At 42.5% G+C, this 22,562-nt stretch overlaps 1 protein-coding gene across 6 annotated transcripts in view; it reads right to left on the bottom strand.

Moving 5' to 3' along the window:
- Positions 1-6,671: 6,671 nt before the first annotated feature.
- sash1a (SAM and SH3 domain containing 1a) overlaps positions 6,672-22,562 on the bottom strand; it is a 133,371-nt gene continuing 117,480 nt past the window's right edge. For 4 of the 6 annotated variants that reach the window (XM_060831747.1, XM_060831746.1, XM_060831748.1 and 1 more), the window contains 5 exons: positions 22,116-22,266; positions 19,578-19,721; positions 16,222-17,351; positions 9,359-9,490; positions 6,674-8,593 (listed from right to left, as the gene is read on the bottom strand). In XM_060831747.1, coding sequence (XP_060687730.1) covers positions 8,519-8,593; positions 9,359-9,490; positions 16,222-17,351; positions 19,578-19,721; positions 22,116-22,266 — 1,632 coding nt within the window. In that variant the 3' untranslated portion in view covers positions 6,674-8,518. Of the gene's footprint in view, positions 8,594-9,358; positions 9,491-16,221; positions 17,352-19,577; positions 19,722-22,115; positions 22,267-22,562 lie in introns of all 6 variants that reach the window. The other 2 variants (XM_060831744.1, XM_060831745.1) reach the window with 1 other exon arrangement.

The raw sequence follows: 22,562 nt of genomic DNA, 5'->3' as shown, positions 1-22,562 counted from the left end.
GGATGAGGTGGAGGGAGGGGAGATTTGGAAATTGGTGAAGTTGATGTTGATGCCGTGTGGTTGTAGGGTCTTGAGGCGGAAGATGAAGTGTTCTTTCTTCCAGTTGGCAGTGGCTTTGATTTGGCGATGGAGGCGACTCAGGACTTGCCTGTCCTTGGGGATTGGGAGGGGGAGTTATGTCATAACAGATAGGGACATATTACTGTAGATGCTAGAATCTGCACTAAAAACAACTGATGGAGATCACAGCGCAGATAGTGCAGATTAAGTGATCAGAATATAAGAATGGCAGAACAATGGTGTGTCTCCTGCCAGACTTGAAAGAACAGTAAGCTGGATAAGGGGGAGGGGACGATATGATAAGGTAAAAGAAAGGGGAGAAATTTAAAGGTATTGAACTCAATATTAAATCTAGAAGGCTGTAAAGTGCCTAGTTTGAAGATAAGATATTGTTCCTCCAGTTTGCGCTGTGACTCACTGCACCATGCCAAGGACAGACATGTGGGGCAAGTGAGAATAATGTGGTGTTAAAATGACTGGTTATGAGTCCTGCTTGTGCACAGACCAGAGGTGTTCTGCAAAACAGTCACCCAGTCTGCTCCTTTAACTCCTCTCACTTTCTACAGGTCAAAGGGGTGGCCATGGGTACCACATGGGTCCCTTTTAATGCCTGGCTCTTTGTGGGACATATGGAACATTCCTTATTCCAGTCCTACTCCAGTCCCCACCCACAACACTTCCTCTGGTATACTGATGATATCATCGGTACCGCCTCCCCTCTTGTTCTGAACTGGTAAGTTTATCAATTTCAATTCCAATTTCCACCTTGCCCTCACCTTTACTTGGTCCACTTTCAACTCCTCCCTTCCCTTCCTTGACATCTGTTTCCATTTCTGAGATTAGGCTGGTCCCCAATATTTATAAGTCACACGGTTATTGTCCAATGAGTTTATTTAACTTCCCTTCCCTTGTTATTCAGCCTGTTGACAAACTATTCACACTGGATCCATTACCTGGAATTATCTTGCTATTTTCTCTCTGCATATATATTCTGTGCCTCCCTCAACTTCACCTGATGAAGAAACAGTGCCTGAAAGTTTGTGATTTCAAATAAACCTATTGGACTACAACCTGCTGTCATGTGATTTCTGATTTTGTCCACCCTAGTCCGACACTGGCATCTCAACACCAATATCCATTACAAACCTACTGACTCCCACAATTACCTTGACTATCCATGCTCACACCATTTCCTGAAAAGACACTAGTTCTTTCTCCCAGCTTCTCCATCTTCATAGTAACTGTTCCAATGATACCATTTTCTGCAGTGGTGGTGGTGAGGTTGCACACAGAAAAGTCCGCCTTTTTCCTTAGCCAAGGATTCCCTACTACCATGTCCATCCCATCTCCTGCTTTTCGATCCCTCCCTGGTCCTCACTGATCATTCCACCAGCCTCCACATCCAAAGGATTGGAATCTGCCATTGCTGTCACCTCCATGATGCCACGAACAAACACATCCCCTTACCTTCATTTGTCAGTATTCCGCAGGGACCATTCCCTCTGCGAAACTCTACTCCACTCCTCAATTCTCAACACCTCCCCGGAGCCCCACAACAGGTTTCCATGCAATTGCAGAAAAGGTTACACCTGCCCATTTACTTCTTCCTCCTCACTATCTAAGGCCCCAAACACACCTTCCAGGGTGAAGCAGCAATTTACCTGCCCTTCACTCAACTTAATTCAAAATATTCACTGTTCACAATGTGGTCTCCTCTACATTGGGGAAATAAAATGCAGTCTAGGTGACTGCTTTACAAAACACCTATGTCCTGTCCACAATAATGCTTGTAGTTGCTTGCCACTTCAACACACTACTGCATTCCATGCCAACATCTGCCACAGACCTGTTGCATTGTTCCAGCAAAGCTCAGCGTAATCTCAAAGAACAATGCCTCATGTTCTGCTTGGGAACCCTGCAGCCTCTCGGACTCAACATTTGAGTACAATAACTTTAGAACCTGATTCAGTCTTCTCATTTTTTTTATCCATTCCACATCTCGTCCTGTTATGTCATGGTTTGCTTTCAGCAGAGACTACCCACTTTCTGCTACCCTCAGACCTCATTATCATATATTCAGCTTCTTTTCTGCCCTGGCCTGCCATCCATAATCCCCTCCTTTACCTACCCCTTTCAAATCTCTCCCTCTCTGTGATGTATAAGACCATAAGACATAGGAGCAGAAATTAGGCCATTCAGCCCATTGAATCTGATCCGCTATTTGATCAAAGCTGATAGGAAAATGGGGTTGAAAAACCTACTTTCGCCCTGTAACCTTTGATCTCCTTGGTAATCAAGAGCTTATCTATCTCTGTTTTAAATATACTCAATAAGCTAGCCTTGACAGCCTTCTGTGGCAATTAATTCTAGAGATTCCCCACTCTCTGACTAAAGAAGTTTCTCCTGATCTCCATTCCAAAAGGTCTTCCCTTTACTCTAAGGCTGTGCCCTGAGGTCCTCATCTCTCCTGCCAGAGACAACATCTTCCCAATGTCCACTCTGGCAGGCTATTCAGTATTCTGTAAGTTTCAATCAGATCCCCCTTCATCCTTCTAAACTCCATTGAGTATAGTCCCCAGAGGCCTCAAATGTTCCTCATATGTTAAGCCTTTCATTCTTGGATTCACTCTCATGAACATTCTCTGGACTGACTCCAGGGACATTACATCCTTCGTGAGGTATGGGGCCCAAAATTGCTTACAATACTCTAAATATTGTCTGACCAGAGCCTTTTAGAGCCTCAGAAGTACATCCCTGCTTTTATATTCTAGTCCTCTTGAAATGAATGCCAGCATTGTATTTGCCTTCCTAACTATTGACTCAGCCTACAAACTTACCTTAAGAGAAACCTAGTCTAGGATTCCCAACTCCCTTCACACTTCAGATTTCTGAATTTAGAAAATAGTCCATGCCTCTATTCTTTCTCCCAGTGTATGACCTCATGGTTTTCCACACTGTATTTCATCTGCCACTTTGTCCACTTTCTTAACCTGTCCAAATCTTTCTGCAGCCTCCCCATCTCTTCAATACTACTTGCTCCTTCACCTATCTTTGTAGCATTCAATCTAAGCCAGAATGCCTCAGTTCTTTCATCCAGATCATTAATGTATAAAGGGAAAAGTTGTAGTTCCAACACTACCCCTTGTGGAACACCACTAGTCACCCAACTTCCATCCTGAGAAAGAATCTTTTATTCTACTCTTGGGTTTCTGCCAGACAACCCATCTTCTATCCATGCTAGTACCTTGCCTCTCACACCATGAGCCCTCATCTTACTCAGCAGCTTCCTGTGTGGCACCTTATCAAAGGCCTTCTGCAAGTCCATATAGATAACAGCCATTGGCTCCTCTTGGTCTAACCTGCTCATTACCTCATTCTACAGGATTGGTCAAGCATTTGACCTCCCCTTGATGAAACCATGCCAACTTTTGTCCTATTTTACCATGCATTTCCAAGTAGTTAGAAATTTCCTCCTTCACAATGAACACCAACTATTCACTCATCTCCCTCTTTGCATTAATTCTATCAATACCCCCCATTATTTTATAAAGCAATCCTCCTTTAACCTCGTCTTCAGCATTAACCAAGCTGCAGGCAATTCTGATGGACTCTCAAAATGTTAACTCTGCTTTCTCCCTACAGATGCTGCCAGACCTGCTGCATTTTACCAGCAATTTCTTTTTATTTGAGGTTATAAGAGACTTGTACATAACATTAGTTAGGGTACAGCTGGATTACTGTGTGCAGTTCTGTTACCTCACTATGGGAAGGATGCAACTTCCCTAGAGTGCAGAGAAGATTCACAAGGATGTTGCTTGGGCTGGAGTGGTTCAACTAAGAAGAGTCAACAGACAGGCCAGGATTGTTTCAGCATAGTGGCTATGTGGTTAGCGCTGCTACCTCTCAGTCGTTGGAATCGGAGTTCAATCCCAGCCTTGGGTCACTGTGTGTGGAGTTTGTACATTCTCCCCATGTCTGCGTGGATTTCCTTCAGGTGTTTGGTTTTCTCCCACAGTCCAAAGAGGTGCAGATTGGGTAGACTGGCTATGCTAAGTTGCCCATTCAGGGATGTGCAGGGTAATTGGACTAGCCATGGGACATGCAGGGCTACAGGGATAAAGCAGAGAGGTGAGTCTGGGTGGGATGCTGTTCTGAGGGTCAGTACAGGCTGAATGGCCTGCTTCCACAGTGGAGGGACTCTGTGATTCTTTCAAATTTCCAGTATCCACTGTAATTTTGTTTTATTCTAGATAGTCTGGAATTGTTTTCCTTTGAGAAGGCTGAAAGGGAACTTGATTGAGGTTTACAAAGTTCTGCAGTGCATGGACAAGGTAAATGTGGAGAAATATTTCCCCTTCAGAGAGGGATCAATAACCAGGGAGCAGAGGTTTAGGGTAGGGAGTAGGAGGTTTAGAGGGGATTTAAGGAACAATCCTTTCATCCAGAGGGTGGTGGGTATTGGACATTTGGAACTCATTGCTCAAAAGGTGTTAGGAGTAAGAACCCTCAAAATATTTTAGTAGTATTTAAATCAGTATTCGAACTGCCACATTATACATGGCTAAGTGCTGGAAAATGGAGTTAGGATAGATACATGCTTGATGACCAACGAACACTATGGGCGAAGAGCCTCTTTCTATACTGTATAAACTCTTTAGCTTCAAGTGGCATACTGCATCCAGTTCTGGGCACTGCATTTTCAGTGTTATGGAGGCTTTATAGACGATGCAGGAAAGATTCATGAGAATGGTTCGAGAGATGAAGAATTTGTGTTTCATAGCTAGATTGTAGAAGCCGGGGCTTTTTCTCCTTAGAAAATCTCTTCTCAATCATTTTTTCTCCAAGTCTGGACAAATGAGATAGCAAAAATCTATTCCCATTGATGGAAGGATCAAGAACTAGAGAAGGCAGACTTAATTGTTCATTCAGTGCATCAATTGGATTTGAAAAATACTGCCAGAATGTGTTGGTGGATTCAGATTCAATGGTGACTATCAAAAGAAACTATGATCACTAACTGAAGGGGAGGAAACTTGTATGGGTATGGGGAAGAGGAAAAAAAAGTGGCATTAAATGTATTGCTCTTGCAGAGAGCTAGCATAGACACAGTGGGGTAAATGGCTCCTCTGTGCTGTAACAATTTTATGATTCTCTGATGTAATTCTTTCAGGCATGGACACTTGCGCACATTGCTTTTCATAACATTTTAGCCGGTATCAATCCTGTCTGATGCCCTATCTGGACTCCAAACGGAGTGTTTGCATAACTTCTTAAAAGTTCAGCCTTTTGATTTTTAGCCTAATTAAGGTGATCCACTTTGGAAGCACTGAAATCCCATTATTAGAGCTATGAGTGGCCAATATTTTATAAGTAAAAGTATTAAAAATCACAAACATGCCTCTCTGTGAAACCTGAAATTATTCAAAACTTGGCTGCACCATTTTCTGTTCAGCCAGCTTCTCTATCTCCATCCCTAGGTTCCATCACCAGCAAAGCATTAGTTTAAAAATTCTCATTCTGGCTTTCAAATTTCTCTATAACCTCACCGTCCCTCTCATTGTAGCATCTCCCAGCTCTCAAATCCTCCAAATCTCTGGTCTCTTGGAAACCGGTTTTGTTTGCCCCACCATCAGTCACCATACCTTCAGTGGTCAACATGTAGCTCTGAATTTCATTTTCTACACTCTTTTGATAAACCCCATAAAACTTACCTCTTAGTCCAAGCTTTTGGTCAACTTCCCTCACTAACTCCATATGAGGCTCAGTGTCATGAATGTTGGAGTGCGTTGATAAGTTTAAACATATGAAAGTACAATGCTTACGATGTATGGATGTTTGGGAGCTTTAATCTGAAAGTGGAGGCAAATGGCTGTTCAATTCTGTGAAGATGAATTGCTGTAAGGGTCAGAGTTCATATTATTTAACGTTGGGTCAAAACAACATATCTAACAGGTCACATGACTTAAACTAAATGACTATACAAGCTACCTGGTGAGATCATTGCTGAAATAACTACTTTAAGTTACGCTTTACAATCTGGAGAAAGAACGGCCAGTATTAGTTCAAAAATGATACATAACACCAAATGGGCTGTTCAGCAGCCAAATCATCAAAGTCAGAGAAAAGTTAATGAGTTAGCCTGTGTCTTGAAATTAAATGCAGAGAATCACACCTAATGAAACTACAGCAAATTCCAAGAAAAAACTTGCAGACCCACCTGTTTAGTAATAAATGTGAAAATAGGATCAATTCTTCACTCTGGTTCAGTGTCTAAAAAGCATACTGCTTGGGAAAGGCTTGCAAGTCATAATAAGATATTTTCAAATTGTCTTTTATATCTTTATTACACACAAAGGGGACAAAATGTATGTTCTTTTGATAGAAGTACACTGGCAGTCCTCTGAATATGTTCAGTAACTGGCCTGTACAGTAACCAAATCATAAAAGTAAAATTTATGGTTTATCAATCCAGTTTTATCTGGAATCTGACTTGTACAGCATTACCATCAGCTGCAGCATAACAAAATAAGCTGTTGTTATAACTAACTGGATGTGAGTGGAAATGAGTAACTTCTCATTTTTCAGGAAAATTCAGAAATTCATCCAAATGTTACTTTATTGAAAAACATTTCAATATTATTCTGCTAAATGGAACAGATAGGAATATTTACACATACATACCTCACATTAATAAGGCATACCTTTGATTGACTACACTTTATAAGCATGTTTTGCTACCAGTATGTTATAGTTACTTACATTGTTAAGGAAACATATAATAAGTTACTTAAATATTCTCAAATACACAAAGTGCATCAGTTTAATTTTGTGCTGCTTTTCAATATTTTCAATTTGCTATCAACATTTACGATGAGTCTTACATTTTGACCAGACGTTCAAGACACATGATCCAGTTTTTAATTAACAAAGCCAAAAGGAGAATCAGAAGCTTATATTAAAATACACTGCAATTGACACGATAAAGCTTCCAGTATCATTAAAATGCTAGGTGGGGAAATATAATGTAATAATCAAAGAATTTGAGTTAGTTATATAGAACATCAAGCAATAGGACTGTGTTATTACATTAGTTAAATATTTGGGATCTGAAATTCTGATATCTGGTACAAGTGGTGTGGGGGTATGCGGATCTCTGGGTAGAGGGAAGATACTGGGAGTTGGGACACAGCCCACTCCTACTGGAACGTGCAACATGCAGAGGAGATTCTGGTCAGTGAAGGCACCAAGCCCCCTTCATGGTGGGAGGTGGGGCTACAGTCAACATGTCTGAGGAGTTTCTGCAGACCACATGGGAATTACATTCTCTTGTGCCTTTGAAAGGCCTAACAGAACACATTCCAATATCCCGGTTATAACTGAAGGAAATGGATGCTGGAGCCGGTTATAATTGAAGGAAATTGATGCTGCTCTTTAGTCAGAGCAGGATTTTTGTCAATTGTGATTAAGGATAATGGGCAATTGCAGGACGGAGCTCTAGTTTAACATCTGTTACAGTTGTTATGAGGGTAGATGGGCAGCTGCTGTACTGTAGTTTCTATAATTCCACAAGGTGAACATTTCCTCGATCTCAAATACACATGAATATATCAGAATGTAAAGAATTACTTCTGGATAACTCCAGAGATCCACGTTTCACTGCAATCATAAGGCAACACACAATGGAGTGGTGACATGACACAGATAGGCCCAAAACTGACAACAGCACCCAACAACCTGGGATCATCACAAAACATTAAATGGGTATATTTTAAGCTTCAGAGTCATGACACATTTTCACTTCTAAGATACTTTGAATTTGTAATGTTTATTGTGTGCAGCAAAGCAAGTATTGTCAGATAATAATCTAGGGAGTGAGAGGGATCTTTCACACAGGATATAGGTCTAGAATAGACAAAGAAAGAGACCTTCATACATGGAGTATGAGTCTAGAATGGACCTCATCTGCAGTTCAATGACAGTGTTTTGTACAATCTGGGCACAGGACTAAAAACTGTAATTTATTATTTGAAACTGCAGTGTCTAATTTTTTGAATCTAGAATTTAATGCGATTCAGTCTGAGCTAAATGCTGACAGTTTCCTCAGTGCCATAAAGTTGGCAGAAACCTGGTTTTCCCAGGAGCCATAATGGCCAGCTAAGAGAACTACCTACATACCGTGAACAAGTTTATGGTCAGCCTTTTAACTCCACTCGGTTTCCTTCGGCTACCTTTCGAATATTGTAGCATTGCTTTATCAACAGCTTCTGCAGTGTAAAGTTTGTTGTAGAAACAGATGAAATAATGAAGGACACACAATGCATGTAACAGCTACTCTCATGGCATGCTGGGCCTTCGATTCCAATGATGGAAAGCTGTCCGTAAATGACTCCTTTAACCGATGCAGAGTGCTGCCTGAGGCGCTGGGGATGTAATGATCCACACGGCAGTCCTATGAAGATCAGCTCCTTGAAGACTCATTAGATATTTCTAGGGCTGTAGTATTTCTGCTCATCTTATCAAAGGAGCTTGGAATCTAGACATCAGGCAAAAGAAATAGGACAGTGAACTGAATATGTCCCTTGGCCACTGACATCTTTTGTAGTGCTCCCAATTATAAGCAACACTTCAGGAAGTGTACTATATGAATGGTCATTGGAGGTCAAATGGATCAAGATGAATAAACTTTATTCTGTCCCTACTTCAAAGTACTTCATTGTATTCTTTGTACTTGGTCGTTTTATTACAAATTCCTCAGCCAACATACATTATGGTTAAGACCAATGTAAACTTGCCATACTGTAATTAGACTTTCCCATCAATTTGTGATCACATTTTCTTGTATTTCTTACGTAAATGGCTGCTACTTACTGCTTTTTGATAAATCAAATCTCCCGTGATGTGGTTGCAGTAACAATTAGTTCTCAGTATTGGAATTTATGATGTCCAAATTGAAGTTTTAAACAAAATAAACAATTCGCAAAATTGCCTGTATCATAACAAGGAAGAGCAATCCTGCATTTGTCTAGTGCCTTTCATAAGCATGCACTTGACATCCATAAAGCATTTCTGAAGTGCTCTCGCTGTTGTAACACAAAGGCAGCAGCCAATTTGTACCAGGGAAGTCAGGGTAAGGGCTGCAAATGTTAGGAAGAGGGGATTAAGGGTGATGGGACTGGGGAAGGAGGGCCATTGGGAGCTGGGGGAAAAGAGGGCAATGACCAGCACCAGGAGGGTGGGGGAAGTGGGATGAAGGGACTACAATGCTCACTGATATAAAATTATAGGTTGTAATACTCACCGCCATTCGGTGTTGCTTGCGAAGCTGTCTAACTCTCACGAGCTCCATAGTGGCAGCCACATGCTCTGCAGCATGTCCTAGCTCTTCTGCATACCTCTGTATCAGCACTGTCGGAATCCCACATCGGCCATGCTAGACATCATGAAAGAAGGAGATGTTCCCATCAGAAACACTATTATTTTGAATAAAAATGATTTGAATCTCGAATTGGCTGCTAGTTCCAGGAGAGTTAGTTCCTTCCTGACCAGCATTTATGGATCAAATCAAGTTGTACTTGACTACTTTCAAAGGCAAATTATCCTTTCCATCAACGACCAATCATTGTTGAGACAACAATGAATTTTTGAGAGAGTAGACCTACATTGGATGTTTAGTGAACTGCCATATTTGCTATCATAAGATCACAGAATAAGATGGGCAGGTTAAATTCCAAACTCTGTCTCCACCACCTGTGTCTTCAGATGCTGACTCTGTTAAAGAAGGGAAGGCGGTGTTCAGTGAAAACTCTCTCTTATCTAGTCTCCTTCGTCATTTCCGCCACCTCCAAACAGACCCCACCACCAAGGATATATTTCCCTCCCCATCCCTATCAGTGTTCCGGAAAGACCACTCACTCCACGACTCTCTCGTCAGGTCCACACCCCCCCACCAACCCAACCTTCACTCCCTGCACCTTCCCTTGCAACCGCAAGAAATGCAAACCTTGCACCCACACCTCCCCCCTCACTTCCCTCCAAGGCCCCAAGGGATCCTTCCATATCCGCCACAAATTCACCTGTGCCTCCACACACATCATTTACTGCATCTGCTGCATCTGATGTGGCCTCCTCTACTTTGGGGAGACAGGCCGCCTACTTGCGGAATGTTTCAGAGAACACCTCTGGGACACCCACACCAACCAACCAACCCAACCACCCCATGGCTGAACACTAACTCCCCCTCCCACTCTGCCAAGGACATGCAGGTCCTTGACCTCCTCCATCGTTAGACCATGGCAACATGACGCCTGGAGGAAGAGCACCTCATCTTCCGCTTAGGAACCCTCAACCACAAGGGATGAATGCAGATTTCTCCAGCTTTCTCATTCCACCTCCCCCCACCTTATCTCAGTCCCAACCCTCGGACTCAGCACCACCTTCTTGACCTGCAATCTTCTTCCAGACCTCTCCACCCCCCACCCCCTCTCCGGCCTATCACCCTCACCTTAACCTCCTTCCATCTATCGCATTCCCAACGCCCCTCCCCCACGTCCCTCCTCCCTACCTTTTATCTTAGCCTGCTTGGCACATCTTCCTCATTCCTGAAGAAGGGCTTATGCCTGAAACATCGATTCCCCTGCTCCTTGGATGCTGCCTGACTGCTGAGCTTTTCCAGCAACACATTTTTCAGCTCTGATCTCCAGCATCTGCAGTCCCCACTTTCTTCTTACCTAGTCTGGTCTACATGTGACTCCAGACTGACAGAAATGCTGTTCACGCTGAAATGGTCTAGCAAGCCACTCAGTTGTATATGCAATACTGGTGAAAAGTCCACAAGAGTGAAGATGGACAGACTACTCAGCAACAATCTAAGCGCCAGAAACGACAACAGCAAACACAATCATGCCAACACTGTAAAATCCACTTTACTAATAATCCAGGGACCAGTGCCAACATTGGGAAAGCTGACTCACAGGCTACTTAGGAACAGCCTGACACACCCATATGTTTACGATCATATCATAATGTCCTAGATATCACCGTCACGATCACCATCCCTGGATTCATCCTGTCCCTGTGACAGGATAGACCTATCAGAGGTGATGGCAAAGTCATACAGGGTCAGGAAGGAGTTGCCCTAGGAGTGCTCAGTATTGACTCCATGCCCCACAAAACCTTAGGGGATCAGGTTAAGGAAATCTCCTGTTGATTACCACCGACCACTCCCCATCAGCTGATGAATCAGTATGCCTCCAAGTTGAACAGCACTTCAAGAAGGTGGCAAGAACACAGAATGCACCCTTGGTGGTAGACTTTGATATTGCTGTAGTCCAGTCTGTTGAGCAAATTAGCAGAATCCAGGAGGACATAGTTGCTAGATTGGGTCGGCAACAAGTGTTGATGGAACTAACAAGAGGAAAAAAGATACTTGACCTCAATGTCACCAATCTGCCTGCCTCAGATCTATTTGTCCACAACAATAATTGGTAGGAGTGATCACCACACCGTCACCTTGGAGATGAGGTCCCATCTTCACAGTGAGGATTCACCTTGTAGTGGTTAGGACTACTGTGGTGCTACATGGGACAGACTTTGAACAGATTCAGAAACTCAAAACTAGGCAACCATGACGTTGGTCATCAGCAGCAAAACTGTATTGGCTATACCCATCTTCAAGCACATTCCACACTTTGACATTAATATCAAACCAGGGAATCCTCGGCCTTGTTCCAAAAAAGACAAAGGGTGGGATCAACAAATCTTGTGACTCCTGATATCAAGGGATATACAGGATAGGATAAAGAGACAAAGGGAGATTGATAGCAGATACCAAGGACTCAAATAGCAGAAGTCCCACTGGTGTATAGAATGTGCAAGAAGAAACTTGCAAAGGAAATCAGGAGAGAGAAAAAAAGGGGAGTGAAAGAATAATAGCAGGTAAAATAAAGCAAAATTCTAGATTATTTTACAAGGACATTAAGAAAAGAAACTAGAGTAACAGTAGGTGAAAATGTGTTGCTAGAAAAACACAGCAGGTCAGGCAGCATCCAAGGAGCAGGAGAATCAACGTTTTGGACATGAGCCCTTCTTCAGGAACTTACGCCCAAAACATCGATTCTCCTGTTCCTGGGATGCTGCCTGAACTGCTGCGCTTTTCCAGCAACACATTTTCAGCTCTGATCTCCAGCATCTGCAGTCCTCACTTTCTGCTAGAGTAACAGTAGGGCCCATTAAGGATCAGTGGTATGTCAGAGGATGTAGGTAAGGTTCTAACTGAATACTTTATGCCTGTGTTAAGGAACAATGTTTGAGTAGAAATCAAGAAGAAGGTCTGTGGTACAGTTAAAGAAATTAGCATAGACAGAGAGGAGATTCTGAGTGGTGTGACAGGCTTAGAAGTAGATAAACCTCCAGGGCTGGATGAAATGTATCCCAGACAGCTGAGAGAGGCAAATAGTAGGGGTGTGAGCAATACTTTTCAATTCCTGCCTGGTCACAAAAAAAAGGGTCTTGAGGGTAGTGAATGTGGTACCATTATTCAAGATGGGATAAAATGAGAAACTACAGACCAGTTGGTCTAACCTCAGTGGTAGGGAAACAATTAGAAGCCATCCTCCGGGACAAAATTAGAGAGGTAAGATTAATCAAGAGCAGGAGGCATGATTTTATTAAGGGGAGATCAGGTCTGACCAACTTGATCGAATCTTTCGAAAAGGTGACCAGGTGTGTAGATGAGGAGAATGAGTTTAACATGGTCTATCGGGACTTCAGCAAGGCTTTTGATAAAGTACAGCATGGGAGACTGATAGCAAAGGTAGAAGGCCATAGGATCCAAGGAAATTTGGCCAATTAGATCCAGAATTAGCTTAGTAGCAGGGGGCAGAAGGTGATGTTAAAGGACTGGAAGCTTGGCTCACTGAAGTTCTGCAGAGATCAGCATTGGGGCCCTGTTTGTGGTATATAAAAATGGATTAGTCTGTAACGTAGCAGGGGTATCAAAGTTCACAGATGATAACAAAAATTGGTGGAATATTAAATAGTGAAGAGGACAGTCTTAGATTACAGGAGGATGTAGGTGGGTTGGTCAGATGGCTGATTAGTGGGAAATGGAATTCATTCCAGATAAATGTGAGGTGATGCAAATGGGCAGGACAAACAAGGCAAAGAAATACATAATGATCAGGAAGTACTCAGAGGGACCTTTATATGCATGCCTACCGGTGGTCCTTTAAGGAGGACAGGTGGATAAAATGATTAAGGTGGCATATAGGATATTTGCTTTCATTAGTTAATGCATACAGCTTAAGTGCAGGGAGCTTCTGCTGGAATAGTATAAAATGTTGCTAAGGCCACAGCTGGAGTATTGGGTTAAGTTCTGGAATCGACATTATAGGAAAGATGTGATTACACTAGAGGGGGTGCAGAGGGGATTTACTTGGATGTTGTCTGGGCTGGAGATTTTTACTTACGAAGAGAGAGATTGGATAGACTGGTGTTGTTTTCATTGCAGCAGAGGAGACTGCAGGAGGACACAATTGAGATGTATAAAATTATGAGGCTCACAGACAAGAAAAAAACTTTTCGCCTTAGTGGAGTGATCAATGACAAGGGGGCATAGATTTAAGTTTAGAGGCAATGTGAGGAAAAATGTTTTCACCCAGAGGGCGGTGGGAATCTGGAACTCACTGCCTGTAAGGGCGGTACGGGCAGAAACCTTTGTAATATTTAAGAAGGATCTGACATGCACTTGAGATGCCAAGCCATACTAACCTATGGAAAATGTGATTCAAATAGTAGGTGGCTCTTTTCTATTGGTGCACACTTTATGAGCCAAAGGACCTTTTCTCTGTGCTGTGGACCTCTATAACTAATTAACACAATAAATAATACACAACAACATGCCAAAAGCCATACCAGGAAATACCCGACATTAACATGGTGAAGCTACAACACAGGATATTTGGGTAACAAACAATATGAGCAGCAAGTGATCATCAGAACTAAGCACAACCAATGGATTAACTCATAGCTCTGTAGTCCTGTCACATCCAGTTGTGAAGGGTGGTGGTCAACTAAACAACAGAAAGGAGCTTACTTCACAAATACCTCATCATCACTGATGCAGCAGGTCAGTGCAAAAGATAAGGCGGAAGCATTTGCGACAATCTTCAGCCAAATGTACCAAACGGATAATCAACTTTGGCCTCCTCCTGAGGTTCACTGCATCACAGAGGTCAATGTTCAGCCCAATTTGATTCACTCCATGTGAAATCAAGAAGATGCTAAAGGCACTGGATACAGAGATTATAGGTCTGGACAACTTTCTGGCAATAATGCTGACGACTTATGCTCCAGAACTAACTGTACCCTCAACCAAGCTGCTCCACTACAGCTATAACACTTAGATCTACCTGGGAACGCGGAAATTTGCCCAAGTATGTCCTGTACATGAACATGTCAAATTCAACCCAGCCAATTGTTGCCTTATTAGTCTACTCTCGATCATCAGTAAATTAGTCCAGCAGCACTTGCAAACCAGCTTACTGACATTGCGCTAGGATCATGTGGCTGCTGACCTCACTACAGCCTCGGATGAAACATGGACAATAAAGCTGAACACCAGAAATGAAGTCACAAGGAGCCTGACTAAACTGGAGTCAATGTGATAAGCTTAACATACCTAGCACAAAGTAAGGTAATTGGCATTATGGGAGGTGAATCATCTCTGCTGCAGAACATCACTGCAGGATTTCCTTAGGGTAGACATTTTCCAATCAACTGGTTCAGAGATGTTATTGTGCACCTTCTGAGCAGGTGATATGTGAGTCAAACTCCCTGGTAGGACACTGCATCACTGGAGTCCTTTTTCCTCAGGGTAGTGTCCTAGGTCCAACCATCTTCAGATACTTCATCAATTATCTACTGTCTATCATTACTCGGAGGTGATAATGTTCACTGATTATACAATGTTCAACACAATTCATGACTCTTCAGAAACTGAAGCAGTTAATGTCCATACACAGCATGACCTGGACAACACCCAGGCTTTGGGTTACATATTGAAAGTGACATCTATGTCACACAATCCTCAAGCAATGAACAGCTCCAACGAGAGAATTTAACCAACAAGTGGATGGATACTTGGTTAAGCAAGGGGATAAAAGCTTATTAGGAGTAGGCCAGAATGCAGATTTGCAGTTAGAATCAAACTAGCCAGTGATTCAAGGTGATTTATTGTCACCTTCTCCAGGGAAATTAGGGATAGGCAGTAGTGCTAGCATAGTCAGCACTACCACAGATAAAAACTTTTTTTTTTACAAAATTGAGACTGGTGTGCTTTGTGCTAGATGTTTGCATTGACAATATCCATGACATTAGAGTAATTTTAAGGCAATATACTGTATTGAAAGATGCCTAGTTAAAAGATATGCAATAAAGGAAATGCACACACTGGATTGGTTAATGAATGCTAACCTGCACATTCATCGGGACATCCCTAAGAAATATCTCACAGCTAGAAGCTTCCATCGCCTAAACCCAAGGGAGTAATGCTTACGTCTTCTAAGCTTCTGTCTTCCTCTCTGAAAGATCTCCTACAGCAATTCCAGCAAAGGAGGAATACCAGGAGGAAGAACTGGTAAACAGGGATAATATTAAAGCAGGGAGACATTGAGGAAGGGGATGCTGAAGACAAAAATCACACAGGGGTCCCTCTCCCTATCTCTGTAACCCCCCTACACACCCTCCCTTTCTCTGTAATCCCCCTTACATCCCCTCCCTATCTCTGTAACCCCCTTACATCCCCTCCCTATCTCTGCAACCCTCCTACATCTGTTTTGCTGGATGGGCTGGGACATCAGTGAATATGTGGAGTGGGAATAGTTGACTCCAAGAAGTTTTGCTTTTAAATCCTCTAGAGTGTACCCAAATGGAGCATGAAACCCTGTCAGGAAGGCCAGCAGTAAATATCAGAAAGTCTGCTCCATCTTCTTATGGCTGCCACAGGAATTTCAAGGTCGCTGTTTCAAGTCTACTTGCTGTAATTATGCTTCAATTCTTTGGCTAATTCCAGAGGAGATACACACACTCTTAAATTAGGCTGGTTGTTTACATACTAGCAATAGGGCACTTATTTTCAAAAGGAATAATCAGTGTTATTTATACCTTGTCAGAGTAGGGTTGCTCTGTAAGATCAATTGCTTCGGATTCCAGTTTATTTTCAATTAGCATTTCCAATTCCACTTCTCTCATCCAAGATGCCTTTCTTCCAGGTACAGTAAATGTTTTAAGTCCCAGCTGTGGTGAACAGGCAGTCTCTGGCAAACAAGGGGCGTGAGTAGCTGCATTTGAGTTGACCATTTCTGCAATGGGACACGGAACTTGCAAGTTAGTGGACAGTCCATACCTATTGGCAATGGCTGGGTTTGACTTGTTCAAAATATGAGGCACAGGATGGATGCCATTCCGCATTTTCTCTCTGCATTTCTTGGCAGGTACAGGTGGTGGCTGGGAAGGATCTCTGGAATGTCTGCTGGTTTCAGTCGAAAGTTCTTTACTTTCTGTTGAATTACAGATCACAGAACTATCTTGATACCCTTCTGTAAAATGATGGTTTTGCTGTATGCTTGGAGGTGGGAGTATTGTAGGTTGATTCGGTTGGTCACACAGTACAACTGGAGTTGGGATGGTCTTCTCTTCTGAACACAAAAGTGGGGTTGAGATCAGGTCCTCCTTTTGCATATTTTGAGGACCACTAGTATTGATGTCTGTGTTGCAGTTCTTTGCATTTACAAAAGGAACTGGATTTGGATTGCTGAGATCCCTTACACCAAAGCTGAGATGCTTCATACAGGAAATTTTCTTGATTTCTGCTTCTGTGGCAAACTTCCCTTGCCGAGGCAGAGCAATATCTGTTCCGGTTTCTGGGACTGTTTTTGACAGAGCACCAGTCTTACTGTGCAACTCATCTGAAGAGTGGGATTTTTGCCACTGCTTTTGAATGACACGGGAGTGTGCCAAGTCCTCACAACTTACACTGACCCACAACTTTTGGCAACTTGTCCTTTTGCGGGGCATTGAATGGCCATGGGAACCAAAATGGCCATCGTTTGATTTTAGAGAACTACTTGAGACCCGAGGCTTAGTAATGCGCCTCCCTTTACCTCTTTCAAAGTGTAAATTCTCAATAGATTTTGCAAGATGAAGTGTTGTGTAGCTTGTTGGACACTTGAACCGTAATCCAAGATTTCCTGATGACCCTGTGGACACTAATGGCCAGGACTTTCTGCTTTTTCCTAAAGGCAAGTAAAACCAGTTAGAATTTGTTGATCATGCAAACAATGTAATTTCAGTTAGAAGCACTTTTATCCAACAAATAACAGCACCATTGCCAATCTTGAATCAATGGTCCCCTCCAAAATGCATGGCAATGGGTTCAAGTTCCATTTAGAAACCAACACAGAGTTTTCAAAAGCTTCGTAATCCTCCAGCATCTCTCTAATCTTCACCATATTGCATGCTTTTTCTTTTACGCTGTCCCTGACTTCCCTCATTCTCCTTTTAATGTTTCTTTTTCCTCGTTGGGTTGAATTTCTGCTGTAGCCTCCTGAATTACCCCAGAAACCCTTTGCTGCTCCACCATCTTTCCTGCTCCGCACCCTTCCAACCAACTCTGCCCTCATATCTCTGTCGTTACCTTTAAGCAATTGTAATACCATTTCATCTGTTTCCAGCTTCTTCCTCTCAAACTACAGGGTGAATTCTATCATACCGTGATCACTGACCCCTAGGAAGTTCCTTCATAAAGTCATAGAGATGTACAGCATGGAAACAGACCCTTTGGTCCAACTCGTCCATGCCGTCCAGTTATCCTAACCCAATTTAGTCCCACCTGGCTGTTCATGACATTGGTTAGGCCACCGTTGGAATATTGCGTGCAATTCTGGTCTCCTGCCAATCTGAAGGATGTTGTGAAACTTGAAAGGGTTCAGAAAAGGTTTACAAGAATGTTGCACCTTAAGCTCTCTAGTCAAATTTACCTTATTACACATCAAATCCAGAATTATCTGTTTCCTCAGGGCTCAACCACAAACTGCTTCAAAATAGCCATTTCTTAGTCAAGCTACCAACCTGACGTTCCCAGTCCACCTGCAGATTCAAGTTCCCTGTGATTTTTGAATAGTGCCTTTCTTATATGCCTTTTCTATCTCCTGATTTATTTTCTATCCCACAGCCTAACTATTGCTAGGGGTCTGTGCATAACTCCAATCAGATGTCTTTTTTCCTTTGTGATTCCTTAACTCTACCCTCTCAGATTCTGCATCACCTGACCCTTTACTGCTTTTTTTTTGTGGATTTAATTATTTCTTACTAACAAGGCAACTCTGCCAATTTGCCTGCACCCTCGAAAGGGTGTGTATCCTTGGATATTTACTTCCTAGCCCTGACCTCTTGCAGCCATTTTGTGATGTCCACAACATTGTTCCTGCCCATTTTAAAGTGCTCTATAAATTTGTTTACCTTCTTTGGTATACTGCATACATTTAAATGCAGCACCTTCGGTCTTGCATCAATTGCCACTCTTCTCATAGTTGCCCCTTTATCTTCCATGAAGTTCAATTCCTGACCATTTTTTTCTATATATTCTGTCTTATGACTTGACATATTGTCGTGATTGTAACAAGGTCAGTCAGGTGAACATCATAGAGTAATTTCAATTTCAAGGGCTGTAAATTTGGTCCAATCAGGAAGCCCTGGCTGACAGATAAGAACAGGAATATTGCAGGGAGTGGAGTGCATTACTTCTCCTTCAAACTCTATTTTGATTTAACCCCTTCACTGTTTGATCACACAGCATTGCCCTTTGATGTGAAGGGCACTGCTTGTCACTGGCCACTCGGGTGTTTTCTTTCTTCCTGGTGGTGGAAACTGAGTAAAGATTCGTGCACCTTGCATCTTTCACTGTGTCTTAAAAAAATTAACAGGAATGTCAGAGGTTCCGGTCACTCAGAGCCAGTTCTGAGCTAGCCAGGTCAGTGTCATGTACTATACACATGTCAATAAAGGGTGACTTGCTGACAGGATACCAGCCTTCATGGAATTATTTCAGGAAGCACTCACCACACAAAAAAAAAGAACTGAAGTGTCAGACATCCTGTTCATTCTGCGAGCTGGCTGAGAGGGAGTTGGACCAGTGTCAAGGACCCTCCACATGTAAATAAAGGGTGACTTGGTGATGGGATGCTGGCCTCTGTGGAGTTATTTCAATATATTTCCTTGACACCTATCAGATGATGCTCATGATAGAAACCTAGAAGCTTTCAGCAGAATACCCTCCCTTACAAAGAAGAGCAGAGAGACTTAGTTCAATCTCTCATCTGAGATCATAATGACCTGTAATGGTATAGCACATCCTAAGCACTATACTGAAGTGTTGGACTGGGTTAGGCACTCAAGTTCCTGAGAATGTCAGTATTATCTCTTGAACACAGTTATTCTGAGTTAGTTTTTGCTGCCCTTACCATTCTCTGGGTATCCACTCTCCTCAAAGCAACCTGAATCCCAAGGAAGCTGTCTTTGCAGTTCTGGACCAGTGTGCTTAAGAGAAAAATGGGGTAAAATTTCCTGATTGGCACATTCACCAGCTGGATCTTTGTCACTGTTGCCTATAGCAAAAAATATTAAAAGCCAGGTAATGTCAAGAGAACAGAAATGCAAATTAAAACAAACCAGAGATGCAAAAGTCACAACAAAAAACATAATTATGAGTCACAGAGTTAAACAGCACGGAAACAGATCCTTTGGTCCAACTCATCCATGCCGACTAGATATCCTACACTGATCTCGTCCCATTTAAGCTGAATTAAAATCACTCGTTAAGTACTGAGATTTTTATTTATGTTATTGATTGCGCGTTTAATGTACCTAACTTTAGCTGCTTAACAGCAGGAATTAATTCAAACTGATCTATGTACTAGCTAAGACAATGTCGACGTAACATCAGGTTTATTATCTGTATTTTCAGGGAGATGGAAACATAGCGCTGTCACTGGATCCTAATCCAGAGGTTCAGGATGATGCTATAGGGATAGGAGTTCACATCCCACTATGGAATTTAAATTCAAACAACACAACCCTGACACATCAATAATGGCAAATGTGAAAAACTATCGTAGATGGTTAAAACTCATCTGCTTCATTAATGATCGTTAGGGAAGGAAATGCGCCATCCTTACATGGTCTGGTCTACTTGCCACACAAGTTCAAAAGTAATGAAGAATGGGCATTTAGTACTGGCCTCGCCAATGATCACCCACATCCCATGAAAGTATAAAGAAAAATAAATTTATGACAGGATCAGATGAGCAGCAACTTTTCTGTTTGTTGTTGTTGCATAAATGACCGTGCGTGCGCACGGTGGCTCAGTGGTTAGTACTGCTGCCTCACAGCACCAAGGACCTGGGTTCAATTCCAGCCTTGGGTGATTGTCTGTGTGGAGTTTGTACATTCTTCCCGTGTCTGCTTGGGTTTCTTCTGGGTGCTTCAGTTTCCTCCCACAGTCAAAGATGTGCAGGTTAAGTGAATTGGCCAAGCTAAATTGCCCATAGTGTTCAGGGGTGTATAGGCTAGGTGCATTAGTCAGGGGTAAATATAGGGTAGATGGAATGGGTCTGCGTGCATTACTGTTTGAAGGGTTGGTGTGGACTTGTTGGGCTGAAGGGTCTGTTTCCACACTGTAGGGATTCTATAAATCTAAGGTGATGACAGATTGATTAATCCTGAATCACAACAGGCCTGTGGAGTATTTGAAGGACAGGACAGAATGGTTCACCTGGAGGACAGTTCAGCATTATGAAACCATCAGCCTGTAATTATACGAGAGGGGTTAAATCTCAGAACTGACTTTATTAGATGTCTAGGAAAAAACAATTTAATTTCATAGAGAGGAATGGATGCAACCAGTCATTTACTGCCTCTGTGCATCGTGAAAAGTGCACATGCCCAGTGTAGCCCCACTTGCAGCAGTCATTCGAGTGCTTGGATTGGGGTTCGATGCTTCCAAAATTGGTGCACACAGGAAACGGAATAATACACCTCACAGGAAGTAATCAGACAGTCAGCCAGCAAGGAAGGTAAAGAAGTGTCTCTCTACTGGAACTGGAAGAGGAAATAAAGACAGTGGCCCAGAAAGTCCTTTATTTTTGGGGGGATGGTGGGGGGATTGGGGAGAATAGTTGCTGCAGCCGGATAGATTGGAATTGGGTACTTCTGAGGAAGGGTCACCGGACTCGGAATGTTAACTGTGATTTCTCTTCAAAGTTGCTGCCAGACCTCCTGAGCTTTTCCAGTAACGTCTGTTTTTGTTTCTGACAACCCTCATCCCCGTACACCCTACCCAACCCAAGCCTTCAACCTACCCCAGGCACTTGTTCACGTACCTGCCACTCTAATCCCTTTGCCTAGCTGGATGAAGGAAAGGGGGAGACAGGGATGTGGGGTTAGGAAAATGTGCTTGTCTGCAAGGACTAATTGGACCAAATGCTTCTTAGTCCTCACTCTTGTGACATTCCATGCAATAAATATGACATGACCAGCTTCACTCATGTTCCAAAAGCAAATTAAAATAAAAATAAAAAAAATGTAAAGATAAAGGAATTTTAGTTTCCACACATAAAATTGCTTTCCAGAAACATGAGGGGATTGATATAAAGATTTACTATTTAAACAAAAATAGAATGTGTATGGGTGCAGAGCAGAAACTAAGGGGAGAGGAAGGGCTGGAATACCTGAAATGCTGGAATAAGTGCAGAGAAATTTGCACCCTCCTCCTGTGCTGTAAAATTGTATGATTATACTGATAACATTTTATATGCAAGCCAGCAGTATCTCCCCAAAAGTAATTTAAGATATTTCAATGCCTCCAAAAAATAAACCCAAGGATTTCTGTATTTTATGAACATTAACCAAGGCAATGCAACTATCGCGATGACCTTTTATTCCTTGGCTTGCCTCAATCACGTGACCACCATGTTTATTTCTAATAAAAGCTTTGCTCTTACTGTCACACTCGTGCAGGAAATCAACAGCTGTCAGCAGCTGAGATCTGTGCTGTGGTTCCAGAATGTTCAGTTCATCCAGGTCCTCTTCTTGCAACAGCTTCAATGTGTCCAAGTCCTCGTATCCATTCAGTAGAAGAGTTGGCATGTGTTGCTGTAAATGGAACAAGCCAGATGTACAGAAACTGTTAAATGGGGCCAGTGGGGGAAGATCAAAACACCCACTAAATGGTCTGCTCCTGCAGTGTATGTGATTCCTCCTAATGCCTGGTAGAAAAGTGGAAAAACTTGCAAGAATTATGCATTAATAAATGGATGGATCTTCTGTTTTTAGTTCACTCGCAGGATGAGTGTGTTTTTGACTAGACCAACATTTATTGTTCATTGGGCAGATAAATGTCAACCACATTGCTGTGGGTCTGGAGTCACCTGTAGGCCAGGCCAGGTAAG

This window comes from Hemiscyllium ocellatum, chromosome 10 (genome assembly GCF_020745735.1).
Source record: "Hemiscyllium ocellatum isolate sHemOce1 chromosome 10, sHemOce1.pat.X.cur, whole genome shotgun sequence".
Classification (NCBI taxonomy): Eukaryota; Metazoa; Chordata; class Chondrichthyes; order Orectolobiformes; family Hemiscylliidae; genus Hemiscyllium; species Hemiscyllium ocellatum.
The sequence above is the reverse complement of the archived record's forward strand: the minus strand, read 5'-3'. Positions and strand labels throughout refer to the sequence as shown.